Here is a 26190-nt window from a genome sequence, read left to right as displayed (position 1 = left end):
TTCAAAATGTAGCAGGTTGAGGTGCAGGTGCAAAAGAAAGTGCAAAAGAAAGTACAAGAAAATCAGGATAAAAAACGGATCATATTCTCAAAGTGTAGACGAGAATAATACATTTCATACATATTCCACGTATCCTCACCACAATGGGAATAATACATTCAGTCCAGTATCACGCTTACATAATACATGATCCTCCTCTAAGGAGTGGCATAATATCACACCTCGGCAGCGCTTCAAATACCTCTCGCTGTCCGGTGGAAACCTTATATGTACGTCTGAAACTGTTTCCCCTGCATTCATTTGAACAGCTGTGTCACCTCGACCGTGTACAAGTTATACATACTGTATATACATACGCAAACACATTCCAACATAACAGTTGCAAGTTGAAGGTTGACGTATGTTTGATACTATATTCTCCGTTTTCGCACTGCGTCTTGAGCTAGTAGACTTTTGCTATTTTTTTATTTGAATCCTAAAATGTTTTGGGACATTGTGTCAGGTTTCCACCCGACAAAACAATAACCTGTGTTCCAATGAATCCAATGTAGATATTATTTAGTCCCGAAGCTAATTGTTAACCCATTCTGAACGGGAACCCATTTTGGTGTTAGCATCATGTTATGCTTTAGCATTGGTGACTCATAAAGGTCACCAATGACCTACTTCTCACCACCGATAACGGAGATTGTGCAGTACTGGTTTTGTTGGACTTGAGTGCTGCCTTCGACACGGTGGACCACCCCATCTTGCTCAACCGCCTGCAGACATGGGTTGGTTTGCAGGGAACAGCCCTGGAACTTATCCGATCATACCTGGCAAATAGGACTTTTTGCGTCACGTCCGGAGATGCCTCCTCCTCCATAGCCCCACTCACCTGTGGTGTCCCCCAGGGCTCCATACTTGGTCCCCTACTGTTTTCAGTTTACATGCTCTCCCTAGGTGTCATTATCCATAAACATAACCTCACTTTCCATTGCTATGCAGACGACACCCAAATATACGTCCCCATAAAGTCCCCTACCCCTGACAGTCTAGTCGCCCTTAAGGCATGTCTCCTGGACATAAATAGTTGGATGTCCCAAAACTTTCTCCAGCTCAACGCAAATAAAACAGAAATAGTTCTCTTTGGCCCTCCAAGCGACACCGACATCCTAAAAAACAGCCTAGCAGACATGGCTATGAACATCACACCGGTAGCAAAAAACCTTGGGGTTTTCATTGACTCAGGCCTTAGCTTTAAAACCCAAATAAAGAAAACCGTACAAGCATGCTTCTTCCAACTAAGAAGCATAGCTAAAATCAAGCCATTTTTAACAGTCCCCGACCTTGAAAAAGTTATTCATGCATTCATCACATCACGCTTAGATTATTGTAACGCACTATACACAGGCCTAACCCATAAATCCATTTCCCGCTTACAACTTGTCCAAAACGCTGCCGCCAGACTCCTGACAAACACCAGGAAACGGGACCACATCACTCCGGTCCTGGCTACACTTCACTGGCTCCCTGTTGTTTTTAGAATTGATTTTAAAATCCTTTTACTAACATTTAAGGTACAAATGGGCCAGGCACCCCAATATCTTGCCGATCTCCTACACCCCTATAACCCTCCCCGTACCCTTAGGTCCTCAGACGGGGCTCTCCTAAAGGTTCCCGAGAAATTTTATCGGGTAAACAAGGGAGAACGAGCCTTCTCTGTCCGTGCCCCTAAAATTTGGAACACCCTCCCCAAAACCATCCGACAAGCAGATACCATTGCATCTTTTAAAACTCTTCTCAAAACACACTTGTTCAGAAAAGCATTCCCCCCCTAGCCCCGTTGAATGTTTGTTCACTGAATTCTGTCGGTATTTTTATTTTGATTTTTATCTATTACATTGTTGTTGTTTTTATATTGTATATGAATATGCTTTCGATTTTCCTGTGAATTTGTTGTGCAGCACTTTGGGACTTTGTCCAGAAAAGTGCTATATAAATAAAGTTATTATTATTATTATTATTATTATTATTATTGAAAAATAGCAGATCTACAAGCTCATAGCGCGCCACCGAGTGGCGCGCTACGAGCTTGTAGGTCTGCTATTTTTGAAAAATCGAAGAACGACTGACATTTTTAGAATCTGATCTCAGGTCAGAATATACCTACGAGCGAGCTTGTACATCTGCTATCTTTGAGAAGCACTGTTCTAAATCACACTTCTAAACCCTCAGACACAATCTAAAGCCACTGCTATAGTTTCCCCGGGTTGAACGGGTTAACCCATGCTGACCTGAGATCAGATTCATACCAGGTTTCCACTGGACACACACTGGTCTGATTATAACCCATTCTGACCTGAGATCAGATTCTCAAAAATGTCAGTCGTTCTTCGATTTTTCAAAAAATAGCAGACCTACAAGCTCGTAGCGCACCACTCCGTGGCGAGCTATGAGCTTGTAGATCTGCTATTTTTCAATAGCTAAAGCATAACATGATGCTATAACACCAAAATGGGTTCCCGTTCAGAACGGGTTAAAAGGAACAGCACTAGAATAGCCAATCTTATAAGCTTAACAACGTGTTGCATCGCAGCTAATTTAGCTACTCCTTTTAGGGTCGTATAACAGTGACACTGTACTATGATAAAGTATAATAACATTATTTTAAACGAGAGGATTGCGCACATCCAGTCACTGCTCCGGCTGGTGCTGGACAAAAGGTTGATATACAGTACAGTGAAGAGCAAAGGGAAGTCAAAGGGAACAGCTTCTGGTCCACGGTGGTTTTAATTATTTTAAAACGCTGACATACAACACAAACGTTTCGGGCCATGACTGGGCCATCAGTCACCTGATGAACACACAAAGTAACATAAAGTAGAACATTTGAAACACGCAGATTATCGAGTTATCTATACCCGACAACAGCTATTATGTCACAATCACTGCTCGTTTGGCTTTCAGGTAGAACTTAGTTCACAGTTATCCCATTCTGAACGGGAACCCATTTTGGTGTTATAGCATCATGTTATGCTTTAGCTATTGAAAAATAGCAGATCTACAAGCTCATAGCGCGCCACCGAGTGGCGCGCTACAAGCTTGTAGGTCTGCTATTTTTTGAAAAATCGAAGAACGACTGACATTTTTTAGAATCTGATCTCGGGTCAGAATGGGTTCATCAGACCAGTGTGTGTCCAGTGGAAAAACCTCGTATGAATCTGATCTCAGGTCAGCATGGGTTAATGTACAGTCCTCTCCATAGATAGAACTCGGCAGAACCACAGTTCATGTATACAGTCCTGTCTCCATAGATGGAACTCAGCAGAACCACAGTTCATGTACAGTCCTCTCCATAGCGTCTCGGTGCTGAGCTGCCAGCCTGCACTGTGGTGGTGGGGCATGATGGTGATGTTGGCAGGCTGCCCGGGCGGGCATGCACTGAGGAGGACGGGGGTGGAACCAGTGAGTGGGCGGGCACGATGCTGCTGGCTGTACTGGCAGGATACGGTGAAGGAATGGACGGATTCAAGTTCTCAGTCGACCACCATGACTGATTCCACTCATTTGGATTCCACAGAAGCCAGCGTGTTTTCTCAGGTTCAGGTTCAGGTTCAGGTTCAGGTTTATTAGTCACATGCATATCCATACAGGTACAGACATACAATGAAATGCTTGTGCCAGGAGCACTCTTAGCCTTATTACACACAAAAACATCAACCCAACACAACAAGACAACAAATCACCCAAACAACCCCACAACAACAAAAAACCATACAGTGTAACAGTGTACAGTTTAAAAACTGCGTACAGTGCACATGACTACCTACGTCTCGCTTTCATCTCTTCGTTAAGCAACCTGATTGCTTGAGCATAAAAACTATTACTGAGACGGGTGGTGCGCGATGAGATGCTCTGGTAGCGTTTTTTGGATGGGAGGAGATAGAACAGGGAGTGGGCGGGATGACTGCTGTCTTTTAAGATGTTTTCTGCCTTTTTCTTACAGCGTGTGGTATAGATTGAGTGTAGCTGTGGCAATTCAGTGCCAATAATTTTGGCAGCTCTCTTCACAATTCTCTGTAACTGTTTACTATCTTGAACAGTCACGTTACCAAACCACACTGTGATGCATCCTGTCAAAACACTTTCTATGGTACAGCGATAGAAATTAACAAGAGCCTTGGTGCTCAGGCCAAATCTCCTGAGGCGCCTCAGAAAGTACAATCGCTGCTGCGCTTTCTTAAGGATACCTTTGGTGTTTAGAGACCATGTGAGTGTGTTTGTGATGTGTACACCCAGGAATTTGAAGCTGTCCACTATATCTACAGATGAGCCATTGATGGATAAGGGACTATGATTAACTTTAGACTTCCTAAAGTCAACGATGATTTCCTTAGTCTTACTGACATTTAGAGAGAGATTGTTATTCTGGCACCATAGGGTTAGCTCTTCAATTTCCCTCCTATAGGCCCTCTCATCATCGTTGGATATTAGTCCTATAACTGTGGTGTCATCTGCAAACTTGAGGATAGAATTATTGCCACACCTGGCGACACAATCATAGGTGAACAGACTGTACAACAAGGGGCTGAGGCAGCAGCCCTGGGGCGCTCCAGTCCTGGTCAATATCTTAGATGAATGCTTGTTCCCTATTCGTAAAGATTGTGGCCTGCCTGTCAAAAAGTCAAACAGCCATTTGCAGATACTACTGCCAAGACCAAGACCCCTGAGTTTCAACACAAGCTTAGATGGTACAATTGTGTTAAAGGCAGAGCTGTAATCTATGAAGAGTAGTCTGACATAAGAGTTATTTTTCTCCAGATGTTTCAAGGCAATGTGTAGTGCTAGGGAAATAGCATCATCTACTGATCTATTTGCACAGTATGCAAACTGTAGTGGATCAGTATTGGCAGGTATAATGTGCATTATATGTGATATAACCATTTTTTCCAGACACTTCATAAGAACAGAGGTCAGAGCCACAGGGCGATAATCATTAAGACAGGCGACAGGTTTCTTCTTTGCTATGGGTACAATTATGGTTTCCTTGAAACACAACGGCACCACACACAATGACAGGGACATATTGAAAATGTCAGTAAAGACCCCCGAAAGCTGATCGTAGCACAACTTAAGGACACGTGAGGCTATCCCGTCAGGGCCTGCCGCCTTATGAGTCCCAACGCTTTTAAAAGTTTTACTCACATCTCGTTGTGTCACCTGCAGCTCCACCGCACCGGGTGTGCCCCGCACCGGTGTAACTGGGTCCGTGTTGTGAGTTTCAAAGCGGGCAAAAAAGTTATTCAATTCGTCCGGTAGAGAGTCTGAGGTGTTAATAATAGCAGGCTTCGGTTTGTAATCCGTAATCGCCTGCAGCACTCTCCACATACGCCGTGCGTCACAGCCACTGTAGTTGTTCTCCAGTTTGTCCCTATATTGTCTTTTAGCGTCTCTGATCGCCTTTCTCAGGTCGTATCTGGATTTTTTGTAGCGTTCCTCGTCCCCGGATTGAAAGGCGGCTCGGCGCTCTCTCAACTTCAGACGAGTGTCATAGTTCATCCACGGCTTCTCGTTGGGATAGGAGCGAACGGTTCGCGCTGGGATGCAATTATCCACACAGAATTTCACGTAGCTGGTGACAGTGTCAGCGTAGTCATCCAAACTTGTGGCTGAGTCTTTGAAGATGGACCATTCTGTCGATTCAAAGCAGCCCTGGAGTTTGGATACGTTATCTGTGGACCAGCACTGAACAGACCTCACCTTGGGTTGCTCGCTCTTCATTCTCTGCTTGTAGGCAGGCAGAAGTAGTACAGCATGGTGGTCGGATTTCCCAAAGTGGGGCCGTTGGATCGCTCTGTAGGCAGCCTTGATGGTGGAATAACAGTGATCAAGCGTCTTGCTTTTCCTTGTTGGGCACTTAACGTGCTGATAGAAGTGTGGCAACACCGATTTCAAGTTGCAGTGATTGAAGTCCCCCGCCACGATTGATACGGCCTCTGGGTACTTGTTCTCCTGCTTGCCGATGACATCACTCAGCTCGTCCATAGCCTCCGATGCATTCACTTCTGGTGGAATGTTTACAGACCCCTTTTCCACCAGTTGGTTCCCAATGGGAACCGGTTCAGTTCTTTTTGGTTTTTAGTCCATGAGCCAGAGCTCCAAAATTGGTGGGCAAACTATACCCTATATTAAATTGTTTATATGATCAATACAAGTAAATTAATACATGATAACCCTTCCACAGTAGTAGCTTTTTCATATATTTGATTATTTTGCATATTTTCCTACATAATGCCTAATTTGCATATTTAAAAATGTAAAATTTGTAATACAATAAATCGTTGTCTTCGTGTAAGTACTCAATTGGGGAAATTTCATGGTGATAACAATCTAATATAGGTATGGTTTTGCCCACTCAATTCATAATTAACGTTCCAATTTTGGAGCTCTGGCTCATGGACTAAGAACCAAAAAGAACTGAACTGGTTCCCACTGGGAACCAACCGGTGGAAAAGGGGCCTAAGTGTGTTGTGCACAGCGCAAACTGCCGATCTGAGCTTGTAGATTGGCTATATCTTTGACTAATGTTCCCCTCAGAAAGATTTGGCTGACCAGACGACCCCCCCCCCCCCCCCCCCCCCCTGCAGTATAGACCCCCCCCCCCCCCCCTATAGGGGTCCCGGACCCCCTGTTGGAGACCCCTGCTCTATAGCATATGTGACCAGATTTGAGTGAGATACTGCCATCGCGCACATTCCAGCTTTTCACCAGAGGAGAAAAACTTTATTATTATTTTTTTTTTCAAACTGAGTTAATTGCACAGGCAGACTCTTCACATACTAGAGCATGTCTGAAATAAGTGTCGGAGCTGAAATTGACATGTAAATATAAAAGCTTAAACATGTAGCTATTGTAATGTTAGAGACCACAGAAGACATGTAAATATGAAATAAATGCCCAAACATGTAACTAGGTGTAATGTTAGAGACCACAGAAGTGAACCTTTCAAGCCTGTTTTCTCAACTCGCTGTTTTCTGCAAGACATTAATTACTCTATAATCTATTATCTCCAAAACCGGTGGGTCAAACTGAACAACCAATATGTCAATTTGAAGCTATGATTCCCTGCTTTCATATGAAATGAAAAAACTAAAATTCAAAAAAATCCAATGGCAGTCTCCCAGTCAAATCTGGTCACATATACTGTAGCGTCCTCACACTTGACGATGACCATAAACGTCCCCTGAGCAGTGATGTGATTAGCTTAGCGAGCAGCAGCAGCAGCGTATAGTGGCCCTGTGTGTGTGTGTGTGTGTGTGTGTGTGTGTGTGTGTGTGTGTGTGTGTGTGTGTGTGTGTGTGTGTGTGTGTGTGTGTGTGTGTGTGTGTGTGTGTGTGTGTGTGTGTGTGTGTGTGTGTGTGTGTGTGTGTGTGTGTGTGCATAAGGAACAATTATGTGATTACGTCCTTGGGCTGTGTGTGTCCTCTCCTCTGCAGGACGGTCTGTTGGAGACGAAGAGGCTTCAGAACATGAGCTCATCCAGTCTCTGTCCACCATGTCAGCTAGATCACTATCGCCGGTTTTATTCGGCTCGTGCGGACGTCTCTGTAATATACTCCACGACAACGTTACGTTACTTTAGGCCAGCTCGTGCGGACGTCTCTGTATATACTCCACGACAACGTTACGTTACTTTAGGCCAGCTCGTGCGGACGTCTCTGTAATATACTCCACGACAACGTTACGTTACTTTAGGCCAGCTCGTGTGGACGTCTCTGTATATACTCCACGACAACGTTACGTTACTTTAGGCCAGCTCGTGCGGACGTCTCTGTAATATACTCCACGACAACGTTACGTTACTTTAGGCCAGCTCGTGCGGACGTCTCTGTATATACTCCACGACAACGTTACGTTACTTTAGGCCAGCTCGTGCGGACGTCTCTGTATATACTCCACGACAACGTTACGTTACTTTAGGCCAGCTCGTGCGGACGTCTCTGTATATACTCCACGACAACGTTACGTTACTTTAGGCCAGCTCGTGCGGACGTCTCTGTATATACTCCACGACAACGTTACGTTACTTTAGGCCAGCTCGTGCGGACGTCTCTGTAATATACTCCACGACAACGTTACGTTACTTTAGGCCAGCTCGTGCGGACGTCTCTGTGTATACTCCACGACAACGTTACGTTACTTTAGGCCAGCTCGTGCGGACGTCTCTGTGTATACTCCACGACAACGTTACGTTACTTTAGGCCACCTCGTGTGGACGTCTCTGTGTATACTCCACGACAACGTTACGTTACTTTAGGCCAGCTCGTGCGGACGTCTCTGTATATACTCCACGACAACGTTACGTTACTTTAGACCAGCTCGTGCGGACGTCTCTGTGTATACTCCACGACAACGTTACGTTACTTTAGGCCAGCTCGTGCGGACGTCTCTGTGTATACTCCACGACAACGTTACGTTACTTTAGGCCAGCTCGTGCGGACGTCTCTGTGTATACTCCACGACAACGTTACGTTACTTTAGGCCAGCTCGTGCGGACGTCTCTGTGTATACTCCACGACAACGTTACGTTACTTTAGGCCAGCTCGTGCGGACGTCTCTGTGTATACTCCACGACAACGTTACGTTACTTTAGGCCAGCTCGTGCGGACGTCTCTGTGTATACTCCACGACAACGTTACGTTACTTTAGGCCAGCTCGTGTGGACGTCTCTGTATATACTCCACGACAACGTTACGTTACTTTAGGCCAGCTCGTGCGGACGTCTCTGTATATACTCCACGACAACGTTACGTTACTTTAGGCCAGCTCGTGCGGACGTCTGTGTATATACTCCACGACAACGTTACGTTACTTTAGGCCAGCTCGTGCGGACGTCTCTGTATATACTCCACAACAACGTTACGTTACTTTAGGCCAGCTCGTGCGGACGTCTCTGTATATACTCCACGACAACGTTACGTTACTTTAGGCCAGCTCGTGTGGACGTCTCTGTATTTACTCCACGACAACGTTACGTTACTTTAGGCCAGCTCGTGTGGACGTCTCTGTATATACTCCACGACAACGTTACGTTACTTTAGGCCAGCTCGTGCGGACGTCTCTGTATATACTCCACGACAACGTTACGTTACTTTAGGCCAGCTCGTGCGGACGTCTCTGTAATATACTCCACGACAACGTTACGTTACTTTAGGCCAGCTCGTGCGGACGTCTCTGTATATACTCCACGACAACGTTACGTTACTTTAGGCCAGCTCGTGCGGACGTCTCTGTAATATACTCCACGACAACGTTACGTTACTTTAGGCCAGCTCGTGCGGACGTCTCTGTATATACTCCACGACAACGTTACGTTACTTTAGGCCAGCTCGTGCGGACGTCTCTGTATATACTCCACGACAACGTTACGTTACTTTAGGCCAGCTCGTGCGGACGTCTCTGTATATACTCCACGACAACGTTACGTTACTTTAGGCCAGCTCGTGCGGACGTCTCTGTATATACTCCACGACAACGTTACGTTACTTTAGGCCAGCTCGTGCGGACGTCTCTGTAATATACTCCACGACAACGTTACGTTACTTTAGGCCAGCTCGTGCGGACGTCTCTGTGTATACTCCACGACAACGTTACGTTACTTTAGGCCAGCTCGTGCGGACGTCTCTGTGTATACTCCACGACAACGTTACGTTACTTTAGGCCACCTCGTGTGGACGTCTCTGTGTATACTCCACGACAACGTTACGTTACTTTAGGCCAGCTCGTGCGGACGTCTCTGTATATACTCCACGACAACGTTACGTTACTTTAGACCAGCTCGTGCGGACGTCTCTGTGTATACTCCACGACAACGTTACGTTACTTTAGGCCAGCTCGTGCGGACGTCTCTGTGTATACTCCACGACAACGTTACGTTACTTTAGGCCAGCTCGTGCGGACGTCTCTGTGTATACTCCACGACAACGTTACGTTACTTTAGGCCAGCTCGTGTGGACGTCTCTGTATATACTCCACGACAACGTTACGTTACTTTAGGCCAGCTCGTGCGGACGTCTCTGTATATACTCCACGACAACGTTACGTTACTTTAGGCCAGCTCGTGCGGACGTCTGTGTATATACTCCACGACAACGTTACGTTACTTTAGGCCAGCTCGTGCGGACGTCTCTGTATATACTCCACAACAACGTTACGTTACTTTAGGCCAGCTCGTGCGGACGTCTCTGTATATACTCCACGACAACGTTACGTTACTTTAGGCCAGCTCGTGTGGACGTCTCTGTATTTACTCCACGACAACGTTACGTTACTTTAGGCCAGCTCGTGTGGACGTCTCTGTATATACTCCACGACAACGTTACGTTACTTTAGGCCAGCTCGTGCGGACGTCTCTGTATATACTCCACGACAACGTTACGTTACTTTAGGCCAGCTCGTGCGGACGTCTGTGTATATACTCCACGACAACGTTACGTTACTTTAGGCCAGCTCGTGCGGACGTCTCTGTATATACTCCACGACAACGTTACGTTACTTTAGGCCAGCTCGTGCGGACGTCTCTGTATATACTCCACGACAACGTTACGTTACTTTAGGCCAGCTCGTGTGGACGTCTCTGTGTATACTCCACGACAACGTTACGTTACTTTAGACCAGCTCGTGCGGACGTCTCTGTGTATACTCCACGACAACGTTACGTTACTTTAGGCCAGCTCGTGCGGACGTCTCTGTATATACTCCACGACAACGTTACGTTACTTTAGGCCAGCTCGTGCGGACGTCTCTGTATATACTCCACGACAACGTTACGTTACTTTAGGCCAGCTCGTGTGGACGTCTCTGTAATATACTCCACGACAACGTTGCGTTACTTTAGGCCAGCTTGAGATTGCGCAGGAGGAACCAAGCAGCCGTAGGCCTATACCGATTAAAAATGAATTATACTCACCCTGATTATGCCACGGAGGTTCCATGTTTAACGTAGTTCCAAAGTGTTGTGCATTGTTTTTTTTTTACGTGACAGAAGCATGGTTTTCATATCGTACATATATGAGAATGTGTTTAACCCATTTTTGGGCTGGGAACCCCTTTTGGTGTTAGCATTATGCTATGCTTTAGCTATTGAAAAATAACAGATCTACAAGCTCATAGCGCGCCACCGAGTGGCGCGCTACGAGCTTGTAGTCTGCTATTTTTGAAAAATCCAAGAACGACTGACATTTTTTAGAATCTGATCTCAGGTCAGAATGGGTTAATCAGACCAGTGTGTGTCAAGTGGAAACCTCGTATGAATCTGATCTCAGGTCAGAATGGGTTAATGTACTCGGGTGTGGAAGAATCGAGGCCAATGTGAATCATGGCCAGCGGGGACCAGGGAATCGTATTCGGGAACAGTTTGAATCAAACGGACTCTGTGTGAATCAGCCCTAAATGAACGTATAGACGTATAAATTAAACCCCCTCTTTCTCTTTCTCTCTCTCTCTCTCTCTCTCTCTCTCTCTCTCTCTCTCTCTCTCTCTCTCTCTCTCTCTCTCTCTCTCTCTCTCTCTCTCTCTCTCTCTCTCTCTCTCTGTGTAGAAGTACCGCTATCAGGATGAGGAGACCCCCCCCTTGGAGCACAGCCCCTCCCATCTGGCTCCAGGGAAGAGTTCGGACAACATGCTGCACATGAGTGACAAGAGCCTGGCCGCCATGGAGGCTCTGCACGGATACACACCGCACACACACATCTCTCCTGTCAAGGTACGCGCACGCATACACACACATACATCTCTCCTGTCAAGGTATGCACGCGCACGCACACACACATCTCTCCTGTCAAGGTATGCACGCACGCACACACACATCTCTCCTGTCAAGGTATGCACGCACGCACACACACATCTCTCCTGTCAAGGTATGCACACGCACACACACACACACACACACACACACACACACACACACACACACACATCTCTCCTGTCAAGGTATGCACGCACACACACACACACACACATCTCTCCTGTCAAGGTATGCACACACACACACATCTCTCCTGTCAACGTATACGCACACATGCCACGCACACATGCACGTCGTGCACACACACGCACGCACGCGTGCGCAGACAGCGGTTTTGATTGATTGATTGATTGAATACTTTAACAGTTTGTAAAAACTACAGAGGAACAGCTAATATCTATACAGTAATGTGAAACTACAGAGGAACAGCTAATGGCTATACAGTAATGTGAAACTACAGAGGAACAGCTAATATCTATACAGTAATGTGAAACTACAGAGGAACAGCTAATAGCTATACAGTAATGTGAAACTACAGAGGAACAGCTAATAGCTATACAGTAATGTGAAACTACAGAGGAACAGCTAATAGCTATACAGTAATGTGAAACTACAGAGGAACAGCTAATAGCTATACAGTAATGTGAAACTACAGAGGAACAGCTAATGGCTATACAGTAATGTGAAACTACAGAGGAACAGCTAATAGCTATACAGTAATGTGAAACTACAGAGGAACAGCTAATGGCTATACAGTAATGTGAGACTACAGAGGAACAGCTAATAGCTATACAGTAATGTGAAAAGGTCGACACAAAATTGTTTCCATTGTGGTCCAGCGTATTCAATTCATTCAAGACATAAAGAAAGACTGTACTGTACTGTACATGGATACTATGACCAGTAGAAGTATATGTAACAGAAAAAGAGTGAGTGGGGGGGTAATTTATTTTGGCAAGCTAGAAGACTTGTCTAGGTCCAGTAGTACATTGCAGACAGGTTATGGCGGTTGTAACCCATTGAGTGCCACCTGGTGGACGAAATGGGTAGCGCTTGGGTGACACGTGATCGGGGGGGCATTTATTTTACTGATGGAGGGGAGAGGAACTGTTTGGAATAACGTGTTCCTTCCACGCGCTATACGTCCTACGGTGTTAAGAAGCGGCTTCATGCATTGAAGGAAGCAGGAGCTCAGTTCGGGGCTCTCCCCAGGTTGGCAGAGGGAGAGCAGCGCCCAGGAATACAGCAGTTTGCACAATTGGCACCGAGTGATACCGTATGATTTGGTAGAGAAGGTATTTGGGCAACAAAAACAAAATACAGTGAGAAGGATGTATGAAAGTCCACAGACCACTTTTAAATTATTTAATGATTTATTATTATTGTTTTTTTGTGTGGCTTGTGCAGTCAGTCAGTCAGTCAGTCAGTCAGTCAGTCAGTCAGTCAGTCAGTCAGTCAGCCAGCCAGCCAGCCAGCCAGCCAGCCAGCCAGCCAGCCAGCCAGCCAGCCAGCCAGCCAGCCAGCCAGCCAGCCAGCCAGCCAGCCAGCCAGCCAGCCAGCCAGCCAGCCAGCCAGCCAGCCAGTCAGCCAGCCAGCCAGCCAGCCAGCCAGCCAGCCAGCCAGCCAGCCAGTCAGTCAGTCAGTCAGCCAGCCAGCCAGCCAGCCAGCCAGCCTCAGCATGACCCAGGATCAGAAGAGAAGACAATTAGTTGAGAAATGCATATTAAAGGTATATTCAGTGATTTCACTTAATTCAAATATCACTTATTTTTTTGTTTTGTTGTGACGATCCTCTCTACTATAGAGTGTGCTGACCATATAAGGAGTTCCTCCCTGTCCCCAGTTAACCCCTGGGGGTCAAAAAACCTTAGGTTTCGTTTTTGGCTCTCTATCCTGATTGGATGAAAGGCTTAGGTCCCAGCCAAAAACGAAACCTAAGGTTTTTTGAGTGAAATCACTGAATATACCTTTAATGAAGTTCAATAGACGTTTAATCACACTCGTCCATGCATAGCAACAAGCCTGACGGCTCACCAGAAACACCTTTTTCTTTCTTTTCTTTTCTTTTCTTTTCTTTTCTTCTTTTTCTTTTCCCCTCCTGCCCCTTGTCATAGATTCAGTGCAGCGTTGCCTCTTCTCAATTACAGTCCTTCGTCATCGCCACTAATTCCACAGAAATGCATATATGAATATTAATGCACATATTAATTAGGATTTGCCGCCTTTGGCCGCTTTACTTCTAAGATCACCTTTGCACCCGACTCATAACTTATAAGCATATATACAGTACACCTTGGTAATTAGCATACAGTAGTACACCTTTGGTCATTTGCATTTCATTTGGAGACGGAGCGTATAAAGTGTGCGAACCTGTAATGACTCGACGACTGATTGCAATCTGATTTGCGTTGACCACCTCAGTATGAAACCACAGGGGCATCTGGACACGTCGTCAGGGCTCATCCATGTGCCTGCATGTGGCAAGACTTGATATTCTGTCATTATTAACCCATTTTGGGCGTTAGCATTACGTTATGCTTTAGCTATTGAAAAAATAGCAGACCTACAAGCTCGTAGCGCGCCACTGAGTGGCGCGCTACGAGCTTGTAGGTCTGCTATTTTTAAATATCTAAAGCACGACATGATGCTAACACCAAAATGGGTTCCCGTTCAGAATGGGTTAAAATAACAAGTTGATGCTTGAGGTTATGAGGTATGGACAAGACAGGTCTTTTTTTATTTTTAAATATCAAACTGGTTCATTTGTTTAGACAAGAGGTATATCTTTCCTCCAAGTTGTACTGCTTGTCAAAGGTGTAAGTGGCAGACTTGAAAAGAAAAAAGGAATCCAAGGCAAACATTATAATAATGTATTGATGAGCAAGTCAAATAAATAACAGACGTTACAGTATGTTCGGTTCATTTGTTTGTATGCACTGTATCAAATTAGGGCTGTCAAAGTTAACGCACTATTAACTAGTTAACTCACAATCCTTTTAACGGCACTATTTTTTTTGACGCGCGATTAACGCACTGTGAAGTTTGACAAATTTTGCACTGAAGAGTTGAATAATTGTTAAACAGCTGAATTACTTAAGTTAATTTAAGTCTACACAATTAGAAAACTTAGAAAACATGTTATTTTGATCAACATGGCCTGTTATCTCTCGTAATGGTACCATTGGCCAACATCAATACAGTTCTTTAGTTTGGGTCTGGAAGGCTAAATGTCATCAAATGGTGGTTCCGTGGCTCAAATGCAGAATAAATAATGGGCCTTGATAAGAAAAATCTTGAAAACCACTGATTTAAGGTATATTTAGAACGGATAGAAAATATGCGATTAATTTGCGATTAATCACAGTTAACTATGGACAATCATGCGATTAATCAGATTAACAGCCCTATATCAAATACATTTCCATTACACGTCTCGCAGACCTGCAAGAGATTCTCTGATACCAAGCATAATGCATGTACAGTATCTCCATATATTTATTTTTTAAATATACATATTTTTGAATATAAATTAACGCCCCTACTCATACTACAGCGTCTCACAAAAGTATCAGATCCACAAGCTTGAAACGTGGTGTGAAGCGACACGTTTCGAGCTTGTAGATCTGCTATTTTTCATGCTTTTTTTTAAATTTGAATCCTGACGAGTAACAGTTTTGGACAGATAATGAGGTTTTCCAACCCCGATATGCAAACCCAGGGACAGGGAGACAGATAGGCGGGCAGACAGACAGGCAGACAGACAGGCAGACAGGCAGGCAGACAGGCAGACAGACAGGCAGGCAGGCAGACAGACAGACAGACAGACAGACAGACAGACAGACAGACAGACAGACAGACAGACAGACAGACAGACAGACAGACAGACAGACAGACAGACAGAAAGACACTGACACCCGTTTTGGTGTTAGCATTATGTTGTACTTTAGCTATGGAAAAATAGCAGATCTACAAGCTCATAGCGCGCCACCGAGTGGCGCGCTATGAGCTTGTAGGTCTGCTATTTTTTTTTAAATCGAAGAGCGACTGACATAGAAGACATTTTTAGAATTTGATCTCAGGTCAGAATGGAAAACTGTCAGGATGTAGAAGACATGTTTAGAATCTGATCTCAGGTCAGAATGGGTCACCGTAGTGAGGACACAGACAGGACAGAGGACAGTCGAACAGGACAGATGAACATGAGTAGGAACACGACGACGCCGTCCCTTAACACATTTAGGGCGGGAACGCATCTGCGTCGCCTTAGCGTTTAACCATTATTTTGAAAAAAACTTTAGCTGTTGAAAAATAGCAGATCTACAAGCTCGTAGCGCGGCACCGAGTGCCGCGCTACGAGCTTTGTAGATCTGCTATTTTCGAAAAATCATAAAAATGTAGTGCAATTTTTTTAAATATAATATTCTTTCACAGTGAACGTTGTTAACTGATATCTTTTGCTTCTGGGAGGTGGGGGGGTCTGCGGCCAAATACAGATAATGCTGGGGGTCCTTGACATGAAAAAGGTTGAGCAACCACTGACATAGAAACATGGGTTTTTCAGAAAAATTAAGATTTAGAATCCATTTAAAGAACCCAAAATGGGCCTCAGGTCTAAATGTCTTAATGAATGGCATACTTATAGACGGACGACAGTGGATACACCTGAACATTAGTAGAGTCACGAGGACGCGGTCCCTTAATGAATGACATTCTGTAGAGATACAAATGCAGAGCGGGGTGTGTAAGGCGATAATATCCCCCACTTCACCTCCTGCTAAAGGGACACTATATATAGCGCCTGTTCGTTCACCTCCAGAGCGGTGTAGAGGTGGCCTCTGGTGGATTCATCCTGCAAATTGGTTTTTGTTCAACATGGCGCAGCAGGACTAGATTGGTGTGGCGTGTTCTAACACGAAAAACATCTAGATGAGATGCCAGATCATTCCCCTTGACGTCTTGAAGAGAGAGAGAGAGAGAGAGAGAGAGTATTCAAGTTGTATTTCACGCAATTTGTTGTTTGCAGCAGCATTGTTGGTTGTGTGAATCTCTCGCCTTGCTTTGCTATCCGCCAAATGCCAGAAGAGTTCTTATGTCAAGGTGCCAAGCGTCAAGTATAGTACCTAGCTGTTTTGTTACAAAAGTACCAAAACGCTATTCTTTTGACAGACCCAGCCAGAGCCATACAAAGCTCCGTAATGGAGTGGTTGCACCACTCAAAAACAAATTGCGCGATTGAGAAAGAGTTCTTAGCATTTGATCCGCACTGACGGTATAAATCCCCTAATTCGGTATGGAACGATCGGCATGTTTTTTTTTGTTTTTTTTTCAGTGACGAATGGATACATACGGTAAGAGCAGCTTGTGCGCAATTCCCCTTTAACTATGCGGGCAGTGGTTGGTTTGCCAGCTATAGGCCATTTGAAGCTTTATCAAATAGTTAGCATGCCCTCAATGTGTTGACGTGAATAAATACTTTTAACCCATTCTGAATGGGCACCCATTTTGGTGTTAGCATCATGTTATGCTTTAGCTATTGAAAAATAGCAGATCTACAAGCTCGTAGCGCGCCACCGAGTGGCGCGCTACGAGCTTGTAGGTCTGCTATTTTTTTTTAAATCGAAGTACGACTGACATTTTTTTAGAATCTGATCTCAGGTCAGAATGGGTTAATCAGACCAGTGTGTGTCCAGTGGAAACCTCGTATGAATCTGATCTCAGGTCAGAATGGGTTAATAAATACAAGAGGGCATATTGGGTGTCACACGGGGCCCTTTACAGTTTACACCCCCTGCATCAATAACTGTAAATCCAGAGAGCTTTGCCCTCGGCACCATATCACTCATAATGATAAATGGTGCATTTATATAGTGCTTTTATGTGGACCTCTATGGGGGCCTACACCACGGGTCACAGACAAAGTCAGAGAGAGGAGGACAGGCCACTGCGTCAGGCAGCCATAGAACATAGAGAGGCAAGTACATTGACTCTATGCCAGGCACCCATAGAACATAGAGAGGCAAGTACATTGACTCTCTATGCCAGGCACCCATAGAACATAGAGAGGCAAGTACATTGACTCTATGTCAGGCACCCATAGAACATAGAGAGGCAAGTACATTGACTCTATGCCAGGCACCCATAGAACATAGAGAGGCAAGTACATTGACTCTATGCCAGGCACCCATAGAACATAGAGAGGCAAGTACATTGACTCTCTATGCCAGGCTATGCAGGAGGAAATGACTGAGGGGTCAATTGAGATTTTAGAGGGGGCACATTTTTTACTACAAATTGCGTTGTCAAAATCATACAGGCATGCAGTGGCGGTTCTAGGACTACAGGTGGCCCTATGCAAGACTATTTATTTTTTAATTTGCGATGAAAATACTTCAATCTGCTGCACTTTGACATACAAATTAACCCATTCTGACCTGAGATCAGATTAAAAAAAATGTCTTCTGCATCCTGACAGTTTTCCATGATTCTGACCTGAGATCAGATTCTAAAAATGTCTTCTACATCCTGACAGTTTTCCATTCTGACCTGAGATCAGATTCTAAAAATGTCTTCTACATCCTGACAGTTTTCCATTCTGACCTGAGATCAGATTCTAAAAATGTCTTCTACGTCAGTCGTTCTTCGATTTAAAAAAAATAGTGCCATTTTTTAATGATTATTAGTGAGGACCTATTATATGAAGATGGGTTGAAAAGTGGTGAAGTGGTCCTTTAAGTGAACTGCGTCTGTGCTCAGAGAATACATTCTTCAGCGTGTCCACAATAGTCCACAGCCCACTTTAACACTCTCTCTGAGATCTGAGATCAGATTCGAAAAATGTCAGTCGTTCTTCGATTTTTCAAAAATAGCAGACCTACAAGCTCGTAGCGCGCCACTCGGTGGCGCGCTATGAGCTTGTAGATCTGCTATTTTTCAATACACCAAAATGGGTTCCCGCCCACAATGGGTTAATTAATGGCCGAGACCGGATTTCCGATGCAGTTGGAAAAAAGGAAAGAATCACTTCTGTCCGTAACAACACCCCCAGGCGGAAGAAATACACTTAATTATACTTTTTGAAAGTATAACAACTGTTTTTTGTACTGAATTTAAATTGTGTTCTTTTGAAACCACTTAAGCTGTACTTATTATACTTGAAGTTGCACTTAAGATCTGCTAAAACATATCTTAAATATATTTTTCCTATACTTTTTTTTAACCCTTTCACGACAGAAAAAAGTGTTTAATTGAAAATATACTTCCCAAGTATCCCAAGTATATACTTTTTCCGATGAGTGAAAAGCATACTTATATTATATTTATACTACTTAAGTTAAGTTACTTAAGTTGTACTTATTATACTTGAAGTTGCACTTAAGATATGTTAAAACATATCTTAAAACCCCTTTATTGCCCTACGTTATTGACGTAATTAATCACAAAATCCCCAACGACCGTTGACGTAATTGACGTAATGCAAAAAATAATGATAATATATATATATATATATATATATATATATTTTTTTTTAAATATATATATATATATATATATTTTTTTAAATATATATATATATATCTTTTTAATTTTACACATTTTTTTGGCATTCAAATATGTCGTATAGAGCTGGCAGAAGGCACTGAAAAATCTGCTAAAACCGCCTCGACCCTTTGGTGTGGTTTGGGCTTTAGATCTCCATATATGGAGGTGACCTGTTCCATATGTTGATCTGACCTCCTCAAACCCTGTACACTGAAGATACGCTCCATATATGGCTTCTCGCCCTCAGGCGTCTTACTGGTACATTATACCCTGGCACAAAAAAATGGCCGCCACTGCTATGCCCTATAATGGACAAAAGTGACGTCATGTTTGATGACATGAGATTTGACTCAGCTGGAGTTAAAAGCTGATTAGGAGGGGCTTCAGTCAAAGAGAGAACTGAATGTTACAGTTTGAAGCAGGACAGTGTTGTATCGTAGAAAGGCCCTTAAAGCTGATTATTCTGCTGTTGTAATATCACACATCACTGGTCGAGGAACGCCAGGAAACTACACTTAATCGAGTTTTAAGTAGCTTTTAACAGTACATTTCCAGTTATTGAGCGTGTAGGAATGGCGTCCGCCAGCATTTCTGTCTCTGAAGATCACTTCCTGTGTTCCATCTGTATGGATGTGTTCACTGATCCAGTCGCCACCCCATGTGGACACAACTACTGCAAAGCCTGTATCACACGCTGCTGGGACACTAATAATGTGTGTAAGAAGTGTCCAATGTGTGCAAATATCTTCAGAAAGAGGCCAATACTATCCGTCAATTCTTTCATTTCTGAGATGGTTCAACAGTTCAGGAGTCACAGGTTGATAGAAGAATATGAAGCAATGACAGAGGCTGAAGTTCAGCAGATGATCCAGGAGAGACGAGAGAAGATCCAGGAGGCCAAACACTCAGTTGAGGTCAGCAGGGAAGATTCTGATAGAGTCATAGCAGACAGTGTGCAGGTCTTCACCACTATGATCAGCTGTATTGAGAGAAGCCAGGCTGAGCTCATTGATGGCATTGAAGAGAAACAGAAAACAACAGAGAAACAGGCTGAAGGCTTCATTAAAGAGCTGCTACAGGAAATCACTCAATTGGAGATAAGAAGCTCTGAGCTGAAACAGATCTCACACACTGAAGACCACCCCCACCTCCTCCACAACTCCGGATGGAGACCCACCAAGGACTGGACAAAGGTCAATGTCCATCAGTATTCACACGTGGGGACAGTGAGGTCAGCTGTGGTTCAGCTGGAGAAGACACTCGTCCAAGAGATGAAGAAGATGAAGAAGTATGTTCGTACAGATGCCTAGGAGTAGACCTTCTGTTGTCATGGAAGGATCAGATTGAATCAGTGTGTAAGAATACAAAGCAAAGAATCTACGTCCTTCGCCGTCTAAGATCCTTCGGTGATAGTAGACGGATTCTTCTTTTGTTTTCACTTCTGTTTTTATTAGTGTTCAGTACTGTATAGTACCACCTGGTATGGATGTCTGTCTGCAGCCCTAAAGTCACAACTGCTGCAAAACTGAACATTTGTTCAAAGATTGTTGGACAACAACAACTTCAGAAACTTTATACATCCACGTATGATGACAGCGTCCTAAGATTAGCAAGGAATTTCACCTCAAACACTAGCCATGTGTTGTATGGAGAGTATAGGTTGCTACCGTCAGGAATGAGATATGGTGTCCAAGCATACATTAAGGTCAGACCCAAGAGGTCCTTTGTCCACCAGTCGAGGCTTAATCAGGACTTGTAGTAGCCATGGGGTAATCTAGGCGTTGGACATTGCTCTTGTCTTCATGTCTTTATGTATGTAATATTGTTTTTGTTCTTTGTGCTATGTCAAATGTGTGTATATGGCCGCTGGGTTGCAAGACAAATGTCAGTGTGAACTGACAATAAAGTACTATATCATATCATATCCGTGATGCTGAGCTGAGGAATGTCCAGCAATATGAGGCGGATGTAACTCTGGACAGCACATCCCTAGATACCTCATCCTGTCTGAGGATGGAAAACACGTGAGCGATGGAAACCTACGGAATAATCTCCCTGACAACACAGAGAGATTCAATAGACATTCAAATGTCTTTAGGAAAACAAGGATTCTCCTCAGGAAGGTTTTACTACGAGGTTCAGGTTACAAGCAAGACTGTGTGGAAATTAGAAGTGGTCAGAGAGTCCCTCCCATCAGCAGGAAACGTGTAAACAAGTCCCAGCAATGGTTACTAGACTCTTAACGTTTTGAAATTCATGTCGGTCCAAGACTAATGCTGACCCTGATGCTGTCCTCCCTGTAAGAGAGTTAGAGACTAATGCTGACCCTGATGCTGTCCTCCCTGTAAGAGAGTTTGTCCAGAGAGTAGGAGTGTCTGGATTATGAGGAGGGTCTGGTCTCCTTGTATGATGCGAAGACCAGAGGTCATCTCTACTCTTATACTGGCTGCACCATCCATCCTTCCATCCGTCCATCCATCTTCAACTGCTTATCTGTAGTCGGGTCGCGGGGGGAAACAGCTCCACCAGAGTGTTCCAGACTTCCCTCTCCGGAGCAACATTAGTGACTTCCTCCTGGGGGATTCCTCCAACTGCGCCTTGTTCTACCCCGGGGTCTCCTCCCTGTGAGACGTGCGTCGAGGACCTCCCTATAGGGAGACGCCCGAGAGGCATCCTAACCAGATGCCCCGGGGTCTCCTCCCAGTGGGACGTGCGTCGAGGACCTCCCTAGGGAGACGCCCGAGAGGCATCCTAACCAGATGCCCGAACCACCTAAGCTGGCTCCTTTCCAGGCGAAGGAGCAGCGGTTCTACTCCGAGTCTCTCTCGTGTGACTGAACTTCTGACTGGCTGCACCTTCACGGAGAAAGTCTTTCCATTCTTCCGTCCCCGATAATTATGGTGGAAACTCTGCTCCTCTGATCATCTCTCCTGTCACCATGATGGCACAGAAGAAGAACATGATGTCCCCGGGACATTATTATCACATTAAGCGAACTCCTCACGGACATTGATGCCTTAAAGATCACACCTGTGTGAAATGAGGGGCGCTCTTGTCATCGTACGTCAAATTTATGTTAGCGGACATTTGACATTGCTGCATAGGTTACATAAGGTGGTCCCTTATTGGCCAAGTGCTCCCACCAACATGTGATCGGTTAGCCGATTTCTTCCCTTCAATGTCAATGGCGTTTGATGTTTGATGTTTGAACGCTTAACGCAATTGCCGTTGATTAATGGCAATTGCGCTTTTATAGTGCATTCGTTTGATCGAGCCATAATGCTACTTACGTTAGCTGGTTAGCTAGCTGTGTTGTTGGCACAGCACTGGATCGTCCTTCTTAGATCGTCGTCGCCATAAGAATCCATTCTATCCGTTTCTTTCAATCGCCTGTATCTCCTATTCCTTGTCCCAGATGGTATTTTGGTCAAAACATCGTTTCTTTGACGGCACAGAGCCGGCGATGTGGAGCTCTCCAGAGCCCCGCTTTGGATTCACATTTCAAACAAGGCCTCTCGGCTCTGTTGAGCGTCCTATAGGATAATCTACTTCTGGTAGACTGGAACTGTGGCTTTTCAAAATAAGAGCTCGACTGGATCTAATAATGGCCAATCAGAATGCCCGTTACCTGTGATTGGTTTGCTGATTTGCTTGTTTGCATGACGTAAATTTTCCCTTCAATGTCAATGGTGTTTAATGTTTTGATGTTTAATTTACGTCATATTTAGCGGAATTTTGACCTAATTTCCCTGTTCATTGTCAATGGCAAATCTTTAGACGTGTGGGGACAAAAGCTGTTTATAAAAGGGGACCCTTAAAGGAGAATTCCATGCTAGAATGCTTTCTTATCTTTCTTACCTTTCTTTGTAGTTGTTACGTCCCCACCAAAGAGGTCCAGGTGTTTTTTTGTGCAAAAACTCCTTATTGGCTATTTTCCCTACCATAAGCCCTCAATGAATTGCATTGCATTGAATGGGAATTGAATGGGGCTATGGGGTGTTATGCTAGTTCGCTTATTTCCACCGAAAGAAGTAGTAAAGTGTGCCGCTTGGGATATTATTTACATTATGAAGAGAGGATATATACAAAGAAATTATAATTTTGAGCGATGGAAATAAGCGAATTAGCACAACACTCTCTAGGTCGTCCTCAGACGAGCCCTCCATCGTTGTTTCCAGTCATCCCGGCTCTCCATACATCTGGCCAGTTTGTTGGTACTTTGCACTCCTGCATCGCTCTTGAATACATCCACGTATGTTAGCGTGGGGCGTCCTCGTGATCGATGCCCGTGTGTTGGTTCCCAGAGCACCAGTTTGCTGGCCGGCAGTTCTTGATGCCTTTGGCAGTGTCCTGCTAGTCTCACCCCATACACCCCTGCATAGCCCCATTCAATTCCCATTCAATTCAATGCAATTCATTTAGGGCTTATGGTAGGGGAAATAGCCAATAAGGAGCTTTTGCACAAAATAACACCTGGACCTCTTTGGTGGGGACGTAACAACTACAAAGAAAGGTAAGAAAGCCTTTTAGTATGGAATTCTCCTTTAAGTCATTCTGGACGGGAACCCTTTTTGGTGTTTTAAGCATTATGTTATACTTATATATATTTTTGAATAGTCGTGGAAATGTGGTGCTTCTTCCGGTGGGTCCCTGGGACAACATATTTTCAGAAGGGGGGGTCGACGGCCAAATACAGATAATTTTGCGGGTCCTGGGCATGGAAAACGTTGACATAATATAGAAACATGAGGTTTTTTCAGAAAACTGTCTGGATTTAGAAGACTTTTGTAGAATCGTGCTCAGGTCGAAAAGGGTTAACCCATTTTGGGGCGTGAACCCATTTTGGTGTTAGCATCATGTCGTGCTTTAGCTATTGAAAAATAGCAGATCTACAAGCTCATAGCGCGCCACCGAGTGGCGCGCTACGAGCTTGTAGGTCTGCTATTTTTGAAAAGTCGACTGAAGAGCGACTGACATAGAAGACATTTTCAGAATCTGATCTCGGGTCAGAATGGAAAACTGTCAGGATGTAGAAGACACTTTTTAGAATCTGATCTCAGGTCAGAATGGAAAACTGTCAGGATGTAGAAGACATTTTTAGAATCTGATCTCAGGTCAGAATGGAAAACTGTCCGGATGTAGAAGACACTTTCAGAATCTGATCTCGGGTCAGAATGGAAAACTGTCAGGATGTAGAAGACATTTTCAGAATCTGATCTCGGGTCAGAATGGAAAACTGTCCGGATGTAGAAGACACTTTCAGAATCTGATCTCAGGTCAGAATGGGTTAAAAAGTGATTGAACCCAGTGGTGAATAACAGTTTAACCCATTCTGAACGGGAACCCGTTTTGGTATCAGCATCATGTTATGCTTTAGCTATTGAAAAATAGCAGATCTACAAGCTCATAGTGCGCCACCGAGTGGCGCACTATGAGCTTGTAGGTCTGCTATTTTTGAAAAATCGAAGAACGACTGACATTTTTTAAATCTGATCTCAGGTCAGAATGGGTTAAGTCATGTGATAGCAGGGGTGTAGATTCTCTGGGCCTGGTGGGAGATGAGGTCACCTCTTCATCTGGGTGGTGTGTGTGGATGGAAAGGGTCTGAAACCCTGACGAGCAGACTGGATCTATTGATCCATATGCGTCTCTAACGAGTGCACATGGTGCCCTCTGGAGTCTAGGGTTTCCTCCCCTAGGGTCCAAATCAGTGACGTTTTTGGCAGCAAATTTCTATTTTAGCTTTAGTCATTTTTAGTCTCTTGAATAGTTTTTTCACTTATAGTTTCGTTTTAGTCACCCGGAATGTGTTAGTTAGTGTCGACTAAATATCCTTAAGATTTTAGTCGACTAAATCTGCAGGTGATTTAGTCGACTAAAATGTGTATTGGCGGTTGTAAATGGCTCATTTTACACGTGTCGCATAGCACAACACGTTGTGAGCTTGTAGATCTGCTATTTTCAGCATGCAAACAAAGTGTGAAATGACTCATACTGGATCTCTTGTCCACTATAGTCCCTTCCTGACATTTTAGTCTAGTTTTTATTTGTTGACCAAATTGACAGTATATTTTTCCCATTCAGAATGCGTTAACCCATTCTGAGCGGGAACCCATTTTGGTGTCGGCATCATGTCGTGCTTTAGCTATTGAAAAATAGCAGACCTACAAGCTCATAGCGCGCCACTCGGTGGCGCGCTATGAGCTTGTAGGTCTGCTATTTTTTGAAAAATCGAAGAACGACTGACATTTTTAGAATCTGATCTCAGGTCAGAATGGGTTCATCAGACCAGTGTGTGTGTGTGTCCAGTGGAAACCTCGTATGAATTGATCTCAGGTCAGAATGGGTAACCCATGTTCCATGGTTCCTTTTATACACTCTCAGAGTTACAACAGACCAACAATGAGGAACCCCGGTGGTCCCCGGACCAGCGCTCTATAGGGTTACCCAAGTGTGATGATGTCACTGTCCATTCTGTTTCCCAAGAGACGTTTGGGGTGTCCAATAATAATGGTGTCTGTGACGGGGCATCTCCAATATCTGTCATATCTTTGGTGTTGGTGGGTTAATGACATCATGTCACGATGATGTCATATTATGACATCATCGTGACATGATGTCATTAAACCATTCTGACCTGAGATCAGATTCATACGAGGTTTCCACTGGACACACACTGACTGGTCTGATTAACCCATTCTGACCCGAGATCAGATTCTAAAAATGTCAGTCGTTCTTGTCGATTTTTCAAAAAATAGCAGATCTACAAGCTCGTAGCGCGCCACTCGGTGGCGCGCTATGAGCTTGTAGATCTGCTATTTTTCAATAGCTAAAGCATAACATGATGCCAACACCAAAATGGG

At 44.3% G+C, this 26190-nt stretch overlaps 1 protein-coding gene across 1 annotated transcript in view; it reads left to right on the top strand.

Moving 5' to 3' along the window:
• The window catches only part of LOC310855755 (disks large homolog 4-like), a gene marked incomplete at both ends in the record, with an annotated part of 202944 nt that overhangs the window by 32525 nt on the left and 144229 nt on the right, over positions 1-26190 (top strand). Inside the window, one exon of the mRNA XM_083760883.1 lies at positions 11582-11746. Within this exon, the coding sequence (XP_083617009.1) occupies positions 11582-11746 (165 nt within the window). The remainder of the gene's footprint in view (positions 1-11581; positions 11747-26190) is intronic.

Source organism: Protomyctophum parallelum (assembly GCF_964188405.1).
Source record: "Protomyctophum parallelum genome assembly, chromosome: 1".
Lineage (NCBI taxonomy): Eukaryota > Metazoa > Chordata > Actinopteri > Myctophiformes > Myctophidae > Protomyctophum > Protomyctophum parallelum.
The sequence above is the reverse complement of the archived record's forward strand: the minus strand, read 5'-3'. Positions and strand labels throughout refer to the sequence as shown.